Source organism: Lagopus muta, chromosome 26, assembly GCF_023343835.1.
Source record: "Lagopus muta isolate bLagMut1 chromosome 26, bLagMut1 primary, whole genome shotgun sequence".
NCBI lineage: Eukaryota > Metazoa > Chordata > Aves > Galliformes > Phasianidae > Lagopus > Lagopus muta.
In genome coordinates this window covers 4,194,579-4,213,663 of record NC_064458.1, presented here as the reverse complement: position 1 = coordinate 4,213,663, position 19,085 = coordinate 4,194,579, and the positions used below count along the sequence as shown (strand labels likewise).

The window sequence follows — 19,085 nt, the reverse complement described above, 5'->3', positions numbered from 1 at the left end:
TTAAGGTAGAACTGATTATGAAACAATTGTCCTCTGCCATTTGTTCTCAGTGCAATTTAAAACCCTATAAGAAAACTCTGCAGGTAAGCTGTAATGAGGTTGGATTAGGTGATCACAGTAATTCTTTCAATTGTTAAAGCCTTTTATGTGTATAAGAGGTGTAAGTCGTTAAATCTTTGTCTTTTGTCAGTTTACCAAGCCTCTGCTCTCCTTTCTATTCTTACCGAGTTTGAGGTTTTACTTTTATGAGTGTGGTAAGCTTCTGTTGATTGCCTTTTTGGTCAAGTTGAAGAGTCACGAGATATTGACACTCTTTTCTGAGGAAGCTATGAAAGATGTATCCCATCAGCGTTAATTCGTTTTGTTATTGAGTGGTTTTAAGAGTCCCCTTATGAAATTCCTATGAACTCATAGTGAGAAGATGAGTACTTCACCACAAATTGCCTCTTCGGCTTGTGATTTAATGGTGTACTTAAAGAATAGTAGCAAAGAGCTTTTAACTTGTTCAAGTAGCTATTGCATGAAGTACACCAGTGTAAAATGTGATGGAGTTAGATATTTAAAGGGCATAAATCTAATAAACAACTATATGAAATTTCTGTATCTGAATTTAATTTTCACACATGACATTTAAGACTCGTTTCTCATTCAGGCTTTTTGATTGGAAAAAAGGATCTCTTACCTTCTTGGACTTACCATTTTTTATTTTTCAGTCTATGTTATCATAGGAATATTCTGCCTGGCTGCCTCAATTGGCCTTTACAGTTGTCTGTCTCCCTTTGTAAGAAGATTCCCATTGGGAAAGTGCAGGTATGTTGCAATTTGAATATTTTTTTTTGTAGGCAAAGGTACATTTTTATGTTGTAGGGTAGGTAAGGGATTTACAAGGTAGTTTCGTGTATGAAAATGTTTTTGAAGAAGCAGAGTAACTACACAGATAACTGTACCTGTTTGTGTTTCACTTGCAGAATCCCAGACAACAACTTGCCTTATTTCCACAAGCGTCCACAGGTCCGGATGTTGTTGTTAGCTGTGTTCTGTATCTCTGTCAGTGTAGTCTGGGGAGTCTTCAGAAATGAAGATCAGTAAGTGTATATTTTAGTTTCTATACAAGACTGTAGTCTGCATGATGCGATAAGTTACTGACATCTGTAGAAGCAGACTGCTATCCTAAAATTTAGGCATTAGAGTAAGGAAACTAGAAACTTGGACAGAAATCCATAGCTGTTCTTACTGTGCTTTATCTTTGCCTGGTTGGTCTAAGCTACAGAAAACTTTCCCTTGTTAAACCTGAAACCCAGAAAATTCAGGCTTAATGTGGACTGGAGTCCCAGTCAATACTCTGATCTCAGTGGCTTCAGATTGCTTTACAGAAATGATGTAGAACTTTGAACACAAGTTGTATAATTTATTTCTGCAGGTGGTGATCTCCTCAGCATTATTCTGAGAGAAGAAGAGCTATGTCGATTGTCAGATCTTTAGAGAATTGTTTACTCGTACCAGACAGCTGAAAGAAACTTTGGGCAATATTGCTGTGATACTCCAGCAGTTGCAAGGAAACCCTAGTGTTTTGTAACTCAAATCCTACTTCAGTTTTATCCTAGTGACCAAGATTAAAGGAAAGAGCTTTAGTTCTTATAGACTTAACTTGCAAATACAATCAACAAATAGCCCAAGCTGTAGATGTCCCTCAGCATTCAAGGCCTGTACATTTATACATGAGGCAAAGGACCTGAGGACTTCCTATTTTGGTACTCATGGTTATGTTGACCTCTTTCATACAGGCTCAGAGAATTCCGTGAGGGGAAATAACTGGGAACACTCCTTACCCCATTTTCAGTATACAGCACTCACTAATGAGCACTTCATCAGCTGTTTTTTCACACTTTGAGAGCCAAAAATCTTTGCCAGATCCTTTGTGTCCTTCATGAAGAGGATCAAAGCCCAGCACTGAGGGTACAAATGGACAGCTGTATACTTCAGTATTGCAGTACAGCTATCTGTGAGGACTTCCTCCCATTGCATGGTCAGGCACTGGTTTGTTTTCGCCTGGGATGTTGCTTAGAAAACTGACCTTTTCCTCTCACTTTTTGTCTAGTGGATATTAAAATCCACTAGTTCTGCAGAACTTCTAGCAAGCGAGTTACTGTCCACTTTAAATGCACATCCTTCTTCCTGCAACTTTATTCCTTATTTATACCAGTGCCTGAAAGAGATGCTTCATGTTTTATTTTTTAGTACCTACCATTTCACACAAATATTTTGACAGCAAGGTTGCAATTCAGCCTCTCTGTATTGGTGACCACTAGTTAAAAATTTATTCCTATTTGTTCTGACATTCTTCCCTTCCCTGAGGTTCCTAGACAGGAGGCTTTCAGCAGTGTTTCACCCAATGAACAGATTTTAGCAGCCTCTGAAAGGATTTGTGACTCTTTTTGTGGATGATTCACACTTTGTTCCCTTTGAAGAGTATGTCAGTTTCAACTTGCCTCCTGAAAGACTGTCATACAAAGATGTATGGCCAACTGCTATGCTAAGCAGGCACCCTACAGTAGGTCACACAGGTTGGTGTCCAGATGGGTCTTGAATATCTCCATAGGAGACTCCACCACCTCTCTGGGCAGCCTGTGCTTTGTCACCCTTACTTTAATAAATTCTTCTGCATGTTTGTATGGCACTTCTGTGTTCAAGTTTTAGGCCATTACTCCTTGTCTTGTTGGCATGCACTACCAAGAAGAGCCCGACCTCACCCATCTGGCTCCCACCTCCCTTCAGACATTTATAAACATTTGAGATCTCTCCTCAGCCTTCTTTTTCCCAGGCTGCACACACAAAAGTTACTCAGCCTTTCCTCATACAGAAGATGCTCCAGGCCCTTTATCATCTTGTGGCCCTCTGCTGGACTCCTTGTAGGAGATCCCTATCTGTTTTTGCACTGAGGAGCCCAGAACTGGACACAGTATTCTAAATGTGGCCTCACCAGGGCAGAGTAGAGGAGGAGGAGGATCGCCTCCCTCTCCCTGCTGGCCATGCTCATTTTCATGCATCTCAGGATATCATTAGCCTTCTTACCCATGCAGGTACGCTGCTGGTTCATGGCCAACCTGTAGTCCACCAGGATACCCAGGTCCTTCTCTGCAGAGCTCCACTCCAACTGGTCATCCACTAACCTGGTGCATGTGGTATTGTAACAGATATTGTAATAGATTCAATAGTGAAGAGGATAAAAACAATTAACTTGTCTAAACCAAATCACAGAGTACAAAATACGACTTGTTCTAAAATCTTAGTCTTACAACCAAGAACTTAAAGAATAAATTTCTGCCTACATCTTAGATGACAGATTAAAATATACATAGCTTGGACAAAAGCAATTGCAGAATTACAGAATGATTCCATTTGGAAGACATCTTTGGAAATCATGTGGTTCAGCCAAAGCTGCTCAAGCAGATCAGCCTGGTGCTGTTGCCCAGGACAGTGTCCAGTTGACATCTAAATATCTTCAAGGAGGGAGATTCCACAGTTTCTCTGGTCAGCCTGTGCCAGCGTTCAGTCAACTCCATGGTACAAAGTTTTAAGAGGGAATCTCCTATGTTCCAGTTTGTGCTTGCTCCCTCATGTCCTGCCACTGAAAAGAGCCTGGCCTCATCATCTTTTCACCCTCCCATCAGATATTTATGTGCATTTATAAAATTTCCACCTCCCTCCCTACCCCCTGTAGCCTTCATTTTTCTAGACTAAACAGTCCTGTTTCTCTCAGCCTTTCTTCACAGGAGAGATATTTCAGTTCCTTCACCATCTCTCTGACCCTTTGTTGGACCTTCTCTAGTAGCTCTTGTATTGAGTAGCCCAGAACAGGAAAGCATACTCCAGCTGGGCCACACCAGTACCGAACAGAGGAGAAGGATCTCCTCCTTCAGCCTGCTAGTACAGCCCAGAATACCTTTATTCACCTTTGCCATAAGGTCACATCTCAGGTTCACGTTTAACTTGGTGACCACTGGGCCCTTTTGTGCCATGTTGCTTTCCAGATGCTCAGCCCCCAGCAGGTACTGGTGCAGGGGGTTGTTCTTCCACAGTTGTAGGGCTTTGTATTTTGTCTTGTTGAACTTTGTAAGTTTCCTTTCAGCCTGTTTCTTCAGCCTTTTAAATTACCCTGGATGACAGTACAACCTTCCAGCAATAGCAGCTGCTTCTCCCAGTTGTGTGTCATTTACAAACTTGCTTGAGGGTACACTTTGCCCATCATCCAGAATATTGATATTGATGTTAAACAGGATTGGACCCCAAATGCACCATTGGGGTACACTGCTAGATACCAGACTCCAACTAGTCTTTGTGTCACTGAATCAGCATGCTCTGAGCTAACCTTTCAGCCCATCATCAGCCTGTCTCACTATCTGCTCATCCAGCCTGTGTATCAACACCTTTCTGTATGAATCTGATGGAAGACACTGTGCTGAAAACCCTGAATTCTAGATAAACAATATCCACTGCTCATCAAAGCAGCTAGTCATTTCATTTTAAGTTATCAGGTTGGTTAACACAACTTTCCATCGGTGAATCCATGATAACTGCGATGTTGATTTGAAAGAAGTGGTTTTTTGTTCATTGTCCCAAGCAGGTGCTTAGTGAGAACAAGACTTGATCTATTTGTCCTATAGTTTCCTGCAAAAATTTAACTTTTTGCTTTTCCTTTAGATGGGCCTGGGTTCTGCAAGATGCTTTAGGAATTGCTTTCTGTCTTTACATGCTGAAAACAATTCGCCTGCCTACATTTAAGGTATGGATATTAAACAGATGTTAAAAGAGGAGGTTTTCCTGTATAGTTGAACTGAGGGGTCACTTACAGTGGAGTATTCAGAGATTTTAGTGTGTTTAAATTGTCAGAAAGGTAAAAAGACCAGCAGCTCACACTCAAGTTGTCCTTTTCTCTGTGAAGCTTAATGAAGAAAAATAATGAGTCTGGTATATGCTTCAAGTAACTTCTGGATCTTGAATTTTGCTGGTTATGGGTTTTTCAGTAATTTAATCACGCTCCCTTCTTTTAAACTCCCTGATTCATCAGCATCCTTCCTAAATAAAATAATATACCATAGAGCTAGGTGTAGTCTTCCAGAAACATTGGAATCAGTTGGTTTACTTATCAACTGCACTGAACCCATAAACTTACCTTCCATAAAGTGGTGATTTCATGTTTTAGGTTTTATTAAAAATCAGTGCTGAAGCTCCAGGTCATGCAGATGTCATTAAATGTGATTCTCTCATAAGTTTTGCTGTTTGTGGAGATCTGTCAGCTGTGACTTTTCAGTCCTTCACTACATCTATTTTGCTGCAAATCAAAGTAGAGTAGCTTACAGCCCCTGGTTTGGTGTTTCTTTTCCCCCAGAATAAGACGTATCGTGGGTGCAACATTCTGGCTCCTTCCAAGTCTTCCAGAATGTATTCAGCACTCTAAAATAAAAATTAGCATTAGCATTTAGCATTGTTTCTCAGGCAGCTCTTTCAAACTCTGTTCCAAGTTATCTTCACCTGTACATTTTTTTCCCATGTACACTGGCCAAGGAGATCTAAATACTGCTTTAAACTTTATGTAGAAAATGCAGAACTTTTCACTGTTTCCTAAAGTATTAAAAGAGTATTTCCAAATTCTACAGCATCAGGAATTTAAGGGACTAACATGTAATTTTCTTTTATTAGCTGCACATATGGTGAGATTCTTCTGTTTTTAAAATACTTGGGAATTCACATTTTGCTTTGAATACTCTTGAGTTGCTGATTATTCTCTGCTATCTGCTAATGCATAGAATATAACTGTATACCAAGTATCTTGTCTCTTTCTCCAGGGTTGTACCTTGCTCCTCCTCGTTCTTTTTGTCTATGATGTATTCTTTGTATTTATCACACCATTTCTAACAAAGGTAAGTGAAATATTTTTCTCATGCCTGCTGCTCATAGAGCAAAGCAATGGCCTATTTATCTGTGTTCCTAAATAACCCCTGGACTGCTGAGTGATGTGCTCATTTACAGCTTTGCCTTTTTTTTTCTAGACTGGGGAGAGTATAATGGTGGAAGTGGCTGCAGGCCCATCTGATTCTGCCACTCATGAGAAGGTATTGTATGTAGTCTGAAAATAAAGCATTACGTTCCAGCTTTTAAGATTTCATCTTCTGTAAAACTCAAAGACCACAGATCCAAAATGGAAATGCCACTCCAAAAAGAATTTTGCATGGAAACAAGCACTTTAGAGCTCTCTGGAAATCTGCAATAGAAATGAAACAAAACAGACTTAAGTGACTCACCATGATAGGTTTTGGTCTTGTATCTTGCTTTTAAAAGAAGGAAACTGATTAACTTGGTTTCACAAAAACGTGAGCCCCTATCTGTAAATAGGACCAATTCCTAATGAAGTATATCCATTTTTTACCTGAAGCATTTCAATTCATATGGTGTTTGTCTCTTTCTTTCTCTCCAGGCAGCCCAGTTTTGATAACAGTTTTATGAAAAGCTGAGGCGAGGCAAAGGGGGGAAACTTAAACTGGAGACAGAAAAGTGAAGTCAAAGATCAGCAGTTCTGTGCCATTATAGTATAATTAGATACAATTACTTTGGCATTAACGTAAGCAAAATAAATAAATAGTCTTTGATGTTATATATTAGAATATATATGTTTGCCCTGGGCCTTGCTGTACTGTGCCTCAGCTCTGCAAATTAGCAGAAACAGAAAAAACACACAAAAATAAGTCTTTGAAGTGATGGGAAAAATGACTTTTTATAGTGATTTAAAAATCTTTGCACTTCTGATACTTTCATTGCATCCAGTCGAACCAAATCTAAAACTGTTTCTTACGTATGTGGCAGCTAACCTCAGTTTTTCTACAGTTAAAGCAGAGTTCATACCCTACTGCATTTGAGGACTTTTAAATTAATATACAGAGTTGTGAGATGTCTTTCTTACTGAGAATTTAAATATTTCATTGCTCTCATGTCATAGAATCATAGGGACACCAAGGTTGGAAAAGGCCTCCAGGGTCTTCCATCCAACCATCCACCTACCACCAGTATTTCCCACCAAGCCATGTCCCTTAGTACCACATCTAAACTCAGCTACAGTTTGTTTGCTGTCAGCAATGTTAACAAAATATACCTAACATAAGGATCTATAAAGTAAATATATATGTATGAGTATACATTTGCTCTATCTGTAGTCTTCAGTTCCAGCACAACGGGATCTGGTGTCAGTATATAGAGAAAAGTTTTTCACAGGGTTTATGTCTCTTTCATTCTAAGCTCCCAATGGTCCTGAAGGTCCCACGACTGAACTCCTCCCCACTGGCTCTGTGTGACAGACCTTTTTCTCTCCTAGGATTTGGAGACATTTTAGTTCCAGGTATTTCTTCTTTGCTGTGTTAAGAATTGTACCTGCTGCACTGTCAAATTAGTTCGTCCTCTTCTTCCACTTCAAACAGAAAGCTTGTTTTGACTTATATAAACTTGGTAAACTTTGAAGTATGCTTTTTTTTTTTCCTGCATTTTTTTTCAGTAGGAAAATGCGTTTTAATTTTACGTTCAGTTGCTCACTCAGCGAAGTAGAGAAATGCAGAGAAATTTGAAGAGTTAATTCCACAAATGGTGTTTTGATATAGACATTTTTAATGGTGTGACGATGAGGAATCTACTTGTCCATTTGCCCATGATTTGGGGTGGCACATACCTGACCACTCAAAACTTAGTAATTACTAATCACACAGCATCCAGTGCTACCACCACACCTCTCCATATGGCATCAGACAGTATCTGCAAGTACACCTAATGCCTACCTAAAGTACTACCTATTGTAGCTGAAAAAAATATGTATTCTGGCTTTCAGACTTCTGCCAAATTATTTGTCAGTTTTCTTGTGTTGGGAAGCTTCAGCTGTTCGTGCTTTCCTCCCTCCCCCAACCCAATCTTACACTTAAAATTGTTGCTTTTAGAATGTCATGTCTAACAACCTTAAACCACAACTGGAGGTTATATTTCTTGTATTGCTCTTCATGTATGGAGCTTCAGTTAGTTGGGAGAGAGATATTTCACAATATGTAACAAGTGTTATTCATTCAAACCTGGTCCTCCAGGATCTCAGTATCTGTAGACGTGAACGTTGCTATTAGATTGCTTTGGCTGTGCAACTGCCTGTAAGCTGTGCAGTTTCCTGAATGATTCTGTCATAGCTCTTAAACATGGGAGTACAAAAGTATTGAAAACTATCTTAAAAGTTCTGAGATTGTTTGATGTTTTCGTTTATCTTAATATGTGGATGGGTTGAAGACATGTTATAATTGTTCTTTTCTTTCTTAGGTTTACTGGTGGCCTATTGCCATAGATTTGATATTCAGGTGCAATCATCCAGAGTATATTTTGTAGCCTGCACAATAGGTATGTTTAACACTGATATTTTGACACGTAGTATGCATTGTTATACATGCTTAGTTAATCATTCCAGATTTTTTGATTAATCAGTCCTTACATTTCTTGCTATGGAAGTTCAGGTTCAAGGATATTTTATTTTGACTTTGTTCTTTACTTTTTGCGTGTTCCATGACTTGATGGCATAATGAATTACTTTATAATGATGTAATACCTTCAAATTGGTTCTAAATTGGTTTCAAACTTTAGTTCGTAGAATCCAGAGTTGCATGTTGTGGACTTCCAAGTGACTACAAAATGCAATCTGACTTTATTACAAAGACACCAGGAATCTGTATTCATGCCAGCAAAGACTTAATTTCCTCAAAGTTTTCTGCCAATATTCTGCTTTAGAAATCCTTGTAAAAATAGCTAGGCTCTTAGGAGACTCAAAGCAAGGATAGAAAAATTCTTTTATTTCAGTGGGTTTTTTTCTATCAATTTCTGCATTAATGAAGAGTTGACATTGTTATTGCAGGAATGGGAACTACCCACATACTACACTGTATTAACAAAATTAGGATCAGCAGGATGAGAGAAGTGATTGTTCCCTCAGTTTGGCTCTTAAGACTGAGTCTAGAACACTGTCTGGCTTGGGATCCTTTGAGAGACTTTGCCATGCTGGAGTAAATCCAGTGGCTGCATGCTGAAGCACATGGCACCCAAAGAAGAAAAGGCAAAGGAGAGAAGATTCTTTTGTTGTCCACAGTTATCTACTGTGAGAATGCAAGAGTAGTCTGAGTGTAGTCTCTGTAAGTGTATAGGAAAGAGATAATATATGAGAGAATGAATGTAAGTCACAGAAAGAAAGATTTCAATTGAATACAAGGAACGCTCCCTAATCTACATTGATTTTGAATAACTGGATAAAACTATTACTGAGTGTTCCAATCATTTGGCTTCTGAACAAAAGTCAGTTGGCTCTGAAAATGTAATTGAAAATATTACTAAATATTGCCATATAAATGCTTTTGCTCTGCTTATATTCTGCAGAATGCTTGCAGTACTTAAAGGGAAAATAATTAATGATATAGCTGGCATTGTTATTAGTGAGAAACAGCCAAAGACCATCCAAACAAGGAGCATGTGTTATAACAGTCAAAATAACCATCTGTATTGGGGCTCATAAATACAATAAGAGAAACAAAATATTTTATTTTCCTGCTCTGAAAGTGCTTAAGATAGTTTTTTGAATTGCACAGTGTGTATAAGGCCAATCACAGTACTCTCACAACATCGGACTGTCAACACAAGGACAGCAGTATCTCACAGTACTGTTCCAAATTTATAACGTATACACTCTGCTCACGTTTTAAAAAGTTGCTTTACATATTACATGGATAAAGAATCCTATAAAAATGCTTATTTAGCAAATTATTTAGTTGCTCTTGTGTCAAGCTATGCCCCAATAACTTCTTTTTTGCTGGTTCTGTTTCCTTCCAGCATATGGCATAGGCCTTCTTGTGACCTTTGTCGCCTTGGCACTGATGCAGATGGGTCAGCCAGCTCTGCTCTACTTGGTACCCTGCACTCTAATCACCAGCTTTGCTGTGGCTCTTTGGAGAAAGGAGCTTGCAATGTTCTGGACGGGCAGCGGCTTTGCGGTGAATACCAGTTTGATATGAGTGTCTTCAAGAAATACTAATATTATAAAAACCTAACTAGAATTAAAGTTGAGTAAAATATTGTAGTATTATCCACCAAAGCCAAATATTTTTACTTTTTTTTTTTAATGCACTTTTTTTCCCTAGGTAATGTTTTCATTTTCTTTCTTTAATGTTTATGGCCACTTAAACTGACTAGTGAAAAGTAAAGTAGAACCCTGTCTATCCTTCATTCTGCCACAGTTTTACTGGTTTGATCTTTGTTGAAAGTATCATTGCCATTTTGGTAAGTAGCTCCTTAAAAAATATTTATCTTCCTATTTTTTCCTAGTCTACTGCTTATAATGATCTAGTTAAGTACATTGAATCATCATGTGATGTTTCTCTGTGGTATAAATGAAACTCATTTGATTCTGAATGGAATGATTTCTATTATGAGGCATGACTATAGATTGTGATGAATTACCCTGAAGTGAAGAATCTATCTAGCTGGAGATTCTCTCCCAGTGAGATTTATTTTGTTCCTCAATTATTATTTTTTTTTTATAACCTGCACAGCCTTCCTCTAGAGAACTGATTTAATTATTGAAAAAATTAGTGAGCATCCAGAATGTGTTGGAAAAGTTGCTGGTTGCCATGCACTGATAGTAAAAGTGATCAAAACCAGAGAATGCAGAAGTGCCAAAGTGCTGTCTGCTTGTTCCTGAGTAATCAACAGAGCACGGCTGATTTCAGTGAGGAATCATCCAGCTACAGATTCTGTTTCTTTCATCTTTTCCAGACTTTAATTCTTTATTGCTGCTAATTGGTACAACCCATCTCTTTGGTCATTATAGATTGCTTACAGTTCCTGTCATTGTACAGACAGTAATGTTCTTGTTTTAAATTCTTTTAAAATTATTTAAATTCTTTTAAAATTATTTAAAATCGTTGTTTTAGAGTCCTTCAGTAAGAACACAAATGTGATGGAAGTGCTTGAACCAGCAAATTGCATTTCTTATTATTACAGAAAGCCAAGTAGTATGCAGTTAGCTGGGTAGGGCCTGCAGGAAATCTGTCACAACTGATAAACCAAGAATAAGGGATTAAAACTACTGCTGTTAACATCACCCAAAGATTGCAATCAAATAACTGAAAGGCTATCCCTTATAAACCTGTAATAGCAGGACACCCAGGAGGAACTTAGCAAATAAGTTCTTCCTCACAAGGAAAATCTTAAAAAAAAAAATCACAATCCATTTGTTCTTGCAGGTCTTGTTTGGAGGAGCAGATTTCCTGGTTACAAATCCTGTAGGCATTTCACTTGCTTACACTCAACCAAACAGTCATCAGCAAGTTGTTTTCTTCTTTAGGACTATGCCATCTGATAATACCTTGCTCCCATAGCTTTACCAAAATTCTTAGAATTTTAGATTAGAAATCATGAGTTCGAGCAGCAGTTCAAAACTAAACTTTTATTGTGAATAATAAAAGTTTGGTGAGTTTTAAAAAGCTATTGGACAAACCCCTGGAACAAAAATCCCCTTCTGCACCCTAAATGGCAAAGGCAGGATAACTGTATGCACGTGTCTGTCACTGGAGAATGGTAAGGGATGTCGTGCCTTCTGTCTTCTCCTCATGTGACCATTTTGATCATACCTGACACCTGGCTGGAGTTGAATATGTTTGTTGCAAATTCTAATATCTCTATAGTTCATTCTGCTCTTCATAGCAGTAATAATTTCTGCTTTTCATCACTCTGTCGTCTTCCGTTTGCAGAAAGACCTACCTCAGCCTCCCTTGGTGATAGCTTCTGTCAACTGCCCTCAGCTTCCTAAAGATAGCAATGTACCAGCTTCTCAACAAGAGACAGAGGAAATGGCCAACCCTACCCTCCATGTGAAGGAGCTGCACAGCCCTACCTTGGCTGCAGAGGAGCCAGCTGATAACGACACAAAGACGGAACAGTCAGAAGTTTCTATCACAAAGAGTGAGGAACCAGCTGGGCACAAGGATGACCTGGAAAGTAAATCTCTAAACCTCGAGCAAAAACAGCTGGAATAAACAATTTGATAGGAACTCCGTATTTTCCCTTACAAACGTTTGTGTAAAACCAGTATGTATTTAGACTGGTTCAGTAGTATTCACGTTCATTGAGGAACCTCGGTGGGAGTCTGATCATCAAATCCAACAAAGAATGTTCTGCCTCCAGCTTTGGTACAGCTATATACTTCAAACATATTTGAAATATGGTGCTCTACAAGGGTTCTGATGTATGGATTTCAATTATCATTTTATTAGTGAATGCCTTTGACTGATCCATTTTAATTATACCAGGGTAGTATTACGAGTCTTTATTTACACAGTACTCTGTGCTTTGTGGCTATTTTTGCTGCTTTAGCATAGTGCAGGTTAACGTGGAAGAAAAGCATTGAACAAGTCTGCTACAATGCTTAGCTGAAAGAAACACAAGAGGACTTTAGCACTTTCCCTATTGTCACCTTTTACTTTTTCTACTTGTCAAAGCCATTGATGCAAGGGAATGCTTTAGTATAAGCTGACATTCAGGAAATGCAGAGAGTGGTTAAATTGCCAGCCTCTGAAAGGATTTATACTACCAAGGTGCATTAAATGCATCGCTTAAACTTCTTTCTTTTTACTTCCAGGTACCTGTGTTGGCTACTAGTCTAATTTAAAAGGTAGGATGAATGGAGCTACAAGAAGCTCGCTAAGCACTCCATGAACTCCAGGGATTGTCTCTGAAAAGAAGGTGTTTGTGACAGAGCACCCCTGGTAGAATAAGGATATTAAGAATGTTTGCTTTAGAAATGAAATACGAGCCAGATAAATAAGCAAACAGGGAGTGACGTTAAACTAAGCTTGCTTATTATCATTGGGGAAAATGTTACAGTAAAACAGCAAAAAAAAAAAAGTAGAACCTCAAGAGCCCAAACTGATGAATTTTAAGGAACATAGTTGTGGTCACTAACTGAAGAAAAGTCTGATGTTTTCATTCTCAAGGGAACACTCGGTGCTATCGTAGGTTGTGATTTAGAGCTACGTGCTGCTTAGTAACCAATCAGCTGCCTCAAATAATGTTTTGTCTTCATCCCAGGAGTAGCTGAAGCATGGCCTGTCAGGTTCTGGAAAGAGGCTGTAATCTATTTTGCCCCTCTTGCTAAGTGACATGGCATTGGACACAGTTTGTAAGTGTAAAACTATTTGGGGTGCAGGTGGTCTTAATTTATATTCCTGAAATTAGACATTTTCTTGTGTACGTGATTGAGTCTTTTATGCATCTTTTATGGGGAGATGATGAGATTTGTGTACCATTTGTTCTATATATGAACATTTGGCTTTATCAAAAGCATTTGTGTTTTACATTTAAATTGTAGTGCCCTAATGCCTCAAACACTTCATGTTAAAACTGAGAAAGAAAACAAAAGTATTCTAGGATCCTGGAACACGTTTCTAAATTTCATGGGAGAAATGCTTTTCAGAGCATTTGAGTCTAAAGCATCATTTACAAAAGCATCAGCATTTTGTCCCAGTCTGAGGCAATGATTTTAAATTAAGAGTCTCCAGTTGGCATGTTGAGTTGAATTCCAAAAGCTTCTCCTTTAATGTCTGTCTGTTAAACTTCAGCCTTCATCTCTTTGGCTGGGTCTTCCAGAAGTTTGCCCTGTGGTTTTCTTTTTTGGATGCTCATTTCTCATCTGTTTAGCATTGGGTGGGTAATATTCTTTCTCTGGAATGTGAAAAGATTTCTGTAAAACCACAATGTGCAATCAGAAGTTTTGCCCTCTTCTTAAAGCCCTGCCTGATAGGTTGATTTCATAGCGTAAGTCCCAAGTCCTGCACTGCATTTAATTTATGAACGACCCAAATGGAAGACAGTAGTATTAAAGACATCTGGGTTACTTTTGTTCTTGTTTTCTTCAGTCTCCTCTTTGATGGATTATGTCTGCCAGTGGTAATCTGAATTTCAACTAACTAAAAAGCAACGGAGGTATTTAACTGAAAATATCAGCCAGCTGGATTATGCCTTAATTTAAACCATTGTATAAGTTTATATATAAAGAAAACAATCCTGTGTTTCAATAATGAACTTGACAAACAGCGATAAAAATTTGGAGAACGACTCCAAGTTCTATGTTTTTTTTTTTTGCTTTGATTGTTTTTCAGTCATAATACTGTAGGGAGTAATTTTTGTACACCGAGGTCAGTAGTTTTCTGATGATGAAGCATTAAGTTTTATCACCTTCTTGAAAATGTATTTTAACATTTGTTCTCATGTGGGTTAGGAAACAGTTTATTTCTCAAATTGTTTATAACTCGATGAAAGTGGAAGATTTATAACACTGATTAACTTGTGGACACCTGGTAGTTGCTTTATGTTTCATTCTAGATGGGTCTGCATATGCTTCACCTTCATGTTTTGGATGGTTGTCCATCTACTTAAGTGTAAGTTTGTTGTGTGTGTTTTTCTTCTTCTCAAACTACAGATATCAGAGTGGGGGAAAAAAAAAGTTACTCAGTGCAATATCTCCAGTTAAAGTATATAAACAGTTACATACTTTGACTATTGCAGTACTGTACACCTTTGGTGCACCAGTTTGGCTGCGACTGTTTGGACCCTGTTCAATCACTCCCATCAAACCAAGGTTGTGCTTTCCTGTCTTTCCCCGAATGTAAAATTTAATGTTGTACAGGAAAATGTCAAACTATGTTCAGTGTAGTTGATTCTGATTTTATTTGATGATTGCAGATGTACATCCCACACTAAACTTGAGTTAAAAGGCTGCTTTTGGAGTAATGTTAAAGTGCTTCGTTTTTAATGCTTTGGATTGCCTGAGCAGCAAGGGACAGATTCTTTCCTGGGTCAGAAGTTACTAACCGTGAGTCAATGCATTGGACTGACTGGGTTTGACTTGTATCCTCCTGAAGGGTTGCACAAATGCAGCTGAAACCAGAATGTGACATCAAGGATCCTCATGGGAGTGGCAAGGGAGAAGTACCCCAAATCCTTTGTTAATTTACGTGAGTCTTTTTCACTTGTCCCATTTCTTTTACATTCACAATATCAAATTTCTGGATTTTGTTGGGTTTTTTTACCTGATTCCCTAATCTCACACAATCAGTGAAACCTGTCCTGCAGAAGCTGCTCTTTTTTTTTTTTTCATTACAGTAGCCCTCAGTCTGTCTGTTAAGAATGCCTTCCATTTTTCAGACATGCCCATTTCTGTGCTTTAGAATTCTTTTTTTGCGTCTGTGATGCATCATTACTAAGACTCTTTGGCCATAATGTTAATGCCAATTGATTTCTAAGTACGCTGTGAAAAACCACAGACTGTGGAGCCAGGAAGAAGGTAGCTACTGAACAGAGCTGCAGTAATACAACTTAAAGCTTTGCTGAAGGTGACTGCATCCATCAGTCAGACAACACAGCATCTGGGAGATGTGTATTTACCTGCAGTTCTTCTTTTGCTCTGTAGCTTTGGTGGGCAGCAGAACGCTCAGTTATCATTTTGTTGGGCTTTGTTCTTCTTAAAGCTGTTTCAAAATGGAATTGTTGGGTCACCATATGTGTTCAGTGCCTCCTCTGGATGTTTCACCCTACAGGTTGTAGAGCTTTGTTACTGACTTAGAACATTTCTCAGTTCTCTGCTTAACTTCTTTATTTCCTATTAAACGCCTTTGGCCTTGAAGGATTCCTTCCTTCCTTCCTTTCATTCAGCTGTTTGTATACCTCCCCTGGCTAGCCCAGTAAAAATTAAAAAATAAAAGCAAATAAGAGGATGCCTATAATGGCTCTTGAGGTGAGTGCTCACATACTTTTATTGTGAGATCCTACAGTTCTGCCCTGCAGTTTTGTTTCTGTCTTCTCTCTATCCCATAGTTGTGCAGTGCATGTATCATTTTTCATGTAGCAATGGCATTAGAATCAATAGATGTGGGGTTGGCAGTGAGGAAGAAGACCAGATAATAATTGCAGCGGCTGGCCAGGGAAGCACAGGAAACCTTAAGTCCAGAAAGGGGAGTTTATAGGTCAGTTGGAAGGCATTGTGCTTGACAGTTCAGATCTCACCTTACAGAGATGTGTTTGGTTTTGTCTTGCTAATGTGAAGCCCGTAAATCCCCGGGGCAGAAATCACATCAAAGCACACGTTAAATAGTTGCAGTGCTTTTTCTACCAAGATAAGAAATGTTGTATTTTGAAATGTAGATGGAGTTGCATTGAAAGGCACTCTGGAATGTTCTCATTTCAGTAATATGCTCTTCTGTGAGTCTTTCACCTTTGAATATCAAAGGTGAAATATTCAGGCAAATATTCAGGTTATGTGGTGGGAGAATGAGGTTTCACTGTCTTTAGATAATACACGAGGGCCTTAAATTGAGTTTTCTTGAACCAGGAATGAGTATATTTACACCAAGTCATCATTTCAGGCATTAGTATAGAACTTAACCTGGTTTTATGCAGTTCATTTGGTTTCAGTTCGTTCCTCCAGCAGTTCTTGGGAATGCTGTGGCTCTTGGTCCTATCATTGATCCACTGGTGGCCATGGTTATGAGTGGGCACTCTCCTGGTCTGGTTTGGAATTGCGTTCTCTTAACTGAAGACAACAATTGAGTTTATCAGATTTCTTGTATTTTCCTGCTTGTTAACATTCCCTATCTTTGTGTATGGCAAAACCTCATCTTAGGGAAAGCTTTGAAATGATCTAAAGGCTAGAAATCTGGAGTTGAGCTACAGCTCTCACACACACTCTGTGATTTGAGCTTCCTTTGGGTGTTCAGTGTGAAAGTTAGTTAGCTGAAAATATGCAGAGTGGGTCTGTGTGGGGAGACAGCCCTGTTCTGTCTGAGTGGTGTCAATGGCAGTGGTCTGAGCTGCTGTAAGTAGTTGTTGCCCACTTTTCGTGAGCTTGTTCTTTGTCACTTGTCCTCTCCAAGAACTGAATAGCTCAGTGGGAAGAGACCTTCAAAGGTCATCACATCCAACTGCCCGACCTCTTTGGGGCCAACCAGAACTGAATGAGGGCATTGTCCCAATGGGGCATCCACCACCTCTAGGAAATGTGCTTCACACCTGAACTGCAGGGCTGCACATCAGCTTCATCCTGTGGAGAGGTGACATCTCAGCACTTCAGATGAATCTCTTCAGCCCTACAAGTCCCTGACAGATAGGCTCAGTTTGGCAACATAGGAAAGCAAAACTTCCTTTTGTAAATGCACATTTTTCATTACAGCTATGGTGGTGGATGATGTATGTGCTGTCCTCATCACAGTACTTTGGTTTTTGTACAGCCCATTGCTGGAGGAGCTGGGGATCTGGCAGCCAAGTCTGAGCAATGCTAACGAGTCACTGGGATGTGTGGATCAGACAGGAGGCTGTGGGCAAACAGAGCAGTATGAACAGGGTTTGTGGGGTAAGACTGGAGAGTATTTGCTCAGTGCTGCTGTCCTGGATGTTGATAGTAAGATTTTTTAGGGAGCAGGAGGTAACATCAGTCAACCAGTTTTAGATGTCCAGTGTCTCTGTTAAGGGGCTTTATGATAACGTTCAGGTAATAGCACGTAGGGTGGAGTTGTGAAGACTGCAAACTCTGAAGGTTATTCCTTTTAGTGCTTGTGAATGCATCCACTTCATTATAAAAATAAACCAATTGTGAGTACAAACACTTTTCAAGCTCTTGTTCCATGAACTACTGAAGGAAAGTCTTTCAGTGTTCCAAAAGCCATGCTGTGATTTTTACTACTGCTGAGCCTTTGCAGTTTGGCCCTTTAATAAAACTAAGTGAATAATTAAAACTAAATAAAAATCCCCACTGAGGGAGTTGGCTGGGGTAGGAAGGCTGTGGCATGAAAGCTCTGTTCAAGTATCCTTCCTGCACATGGGCTGTTAATGCCACATGTACTGAAGCTGTGGGAAGGAGATGCAGAAATGCAGATGGGTCCAAAAGAGAAGGAATTTGGTTCTCTATAACGACGCAGTCAGTCATTAACAGTGCTGATAGCTGAATATCCTTCCTTGATTTTATCTCGCATCTCATTTTATTTTGGCAGCAAGCCAGTAAATTGTATTGGTTTCATAGTTTAATTGGCCGTGTTGCCAAACTATAGGCAGCCTCGTGTGAATAGCGTCCCTTTGCACAAACTGCAGAAGATGTGGTATTTGCTAGGTGGTTACCTGGAAAATTGCTGCCTGCTGTCTGCAAGAATAGATAAACCAGTGACATGGGGACTTGTATCTGTAGTATATCTATGGTAGAAGTAAGGCCTGGTGGTGATTGTTTGTAACAAAACATGTTCCTTTCTTGGTACCATCAACTTCTGCTGAAAACAGCCAAGAGCCATTGCAGCAGCTGAGAGAAAAACATCATTTCCAAGTCGTAACATTTTGGCAAACATTTCTGTTTTTCAGAGGTTGTAGGTCCTCCTGAAATACTCACATCAGCTCCCTGGTTCTGTCTGGGTGCGTTCTTCCCACTGTATTCCCATGCAGTTCCATGATTTTGAGGTCAGCCCTTCATCTGTCTGATCTGCAGCCTTGTGTCCGGCTGCGCAGCGAATCATCCCAGCTATTTTTGTGTGTGCAAATGCATTGCAAGACATCACGTTTCCAGTCACCAAATGTAGGTTTGTTTCTTCCTTCTGTGATTTAAAACACGGGGGGAGGAAAAGAAAACTACAACCCCACCTATTGTGTAATTAGCACTGGGGGGAGATGTGAGGACAAGAGCTGATTCGTATCCCAGGGGTTTCACTGGGGTGCTCTTGTTGTCTTTTCCATGGGGTTTTCCATGTTTGCCTGTTTGGGGCACACACCTATATGGTAAAAGAAAACAAACTTGAAAAAGACTGATCCGCTGATTGCTGTGTTGTTTTTGTTTTTTTTTTCCATCTGTTTTGCTTAAGAAAAAAAAAAAAAAGGACTTTAGCCTGTTTTAGTTAAAAAAATGTAAAGATTTTCTAAACCTGTAAAATAAAGATACTTAATTTTTGAACTGAATTTTGAGTTTTGTATCACTGTTACATTTGAAATCTGATGGT

The 19,085-nt window shown here is 39.2% G+C and overlaps 1 protein-coding gene across 3 annotated transcripts in view; it reads left to right on the top strand.

Annotated features, from left to right (window-relative positions):
• The window catches only part of SPPL2B (signal peptide peptidase like 2B), a 35,707-nt gene extending 16,663 nt beyond the window's left edge, over window positions 1-19,044 (top strand). The window contains exons 7-15 of one of the 3 annotated variants that reach the window (XR_007373345.1): window positions 714-810; window positions 969-1,085; window positions 4,702-4,783; window positions 5,847-5,921; window positions 6,051-6,113; window positions 7,291-7,390; window positions 8,341-8,418; window positions 9,892-10,338; window positions 11,811-11,918. Coding sequence is in view for 2 of the 3 variants with exons in the window: in XM_048927405.1 (XP_048783362.1) it covers window positions 714-810; window positions 969-1,085; window positions 4,702-4,783; window positions 5,847-5,921; window positions 6,051-6,113; window positions 7,291-7,390; window positions 8,341-8,418; window positions 9,892-10,052; window positions 11,811-12,095 (1,058 nt within the window). In the remaining variant the exon portion in view is untranslated. Of the gene's footprint in view, window positions 1-713; window positions 811-968; window positions 1,086-4,701; window positions 4,784-5,846; window positions 5,922-6,050; window positions 6,114-7,290; window positions 7,391-8,340; window positions 8,419-9,891; window positions 10,339-11,810 lie in introns of all 3 variants that reach the window. The other 2 variants (XM_048927405.1, XM_048927406.1) reach the window with 2 other exon arrangements.
• The last annotated feature ends 41 nt before the right edge of the window (window positions 19,045-19,085 follow it).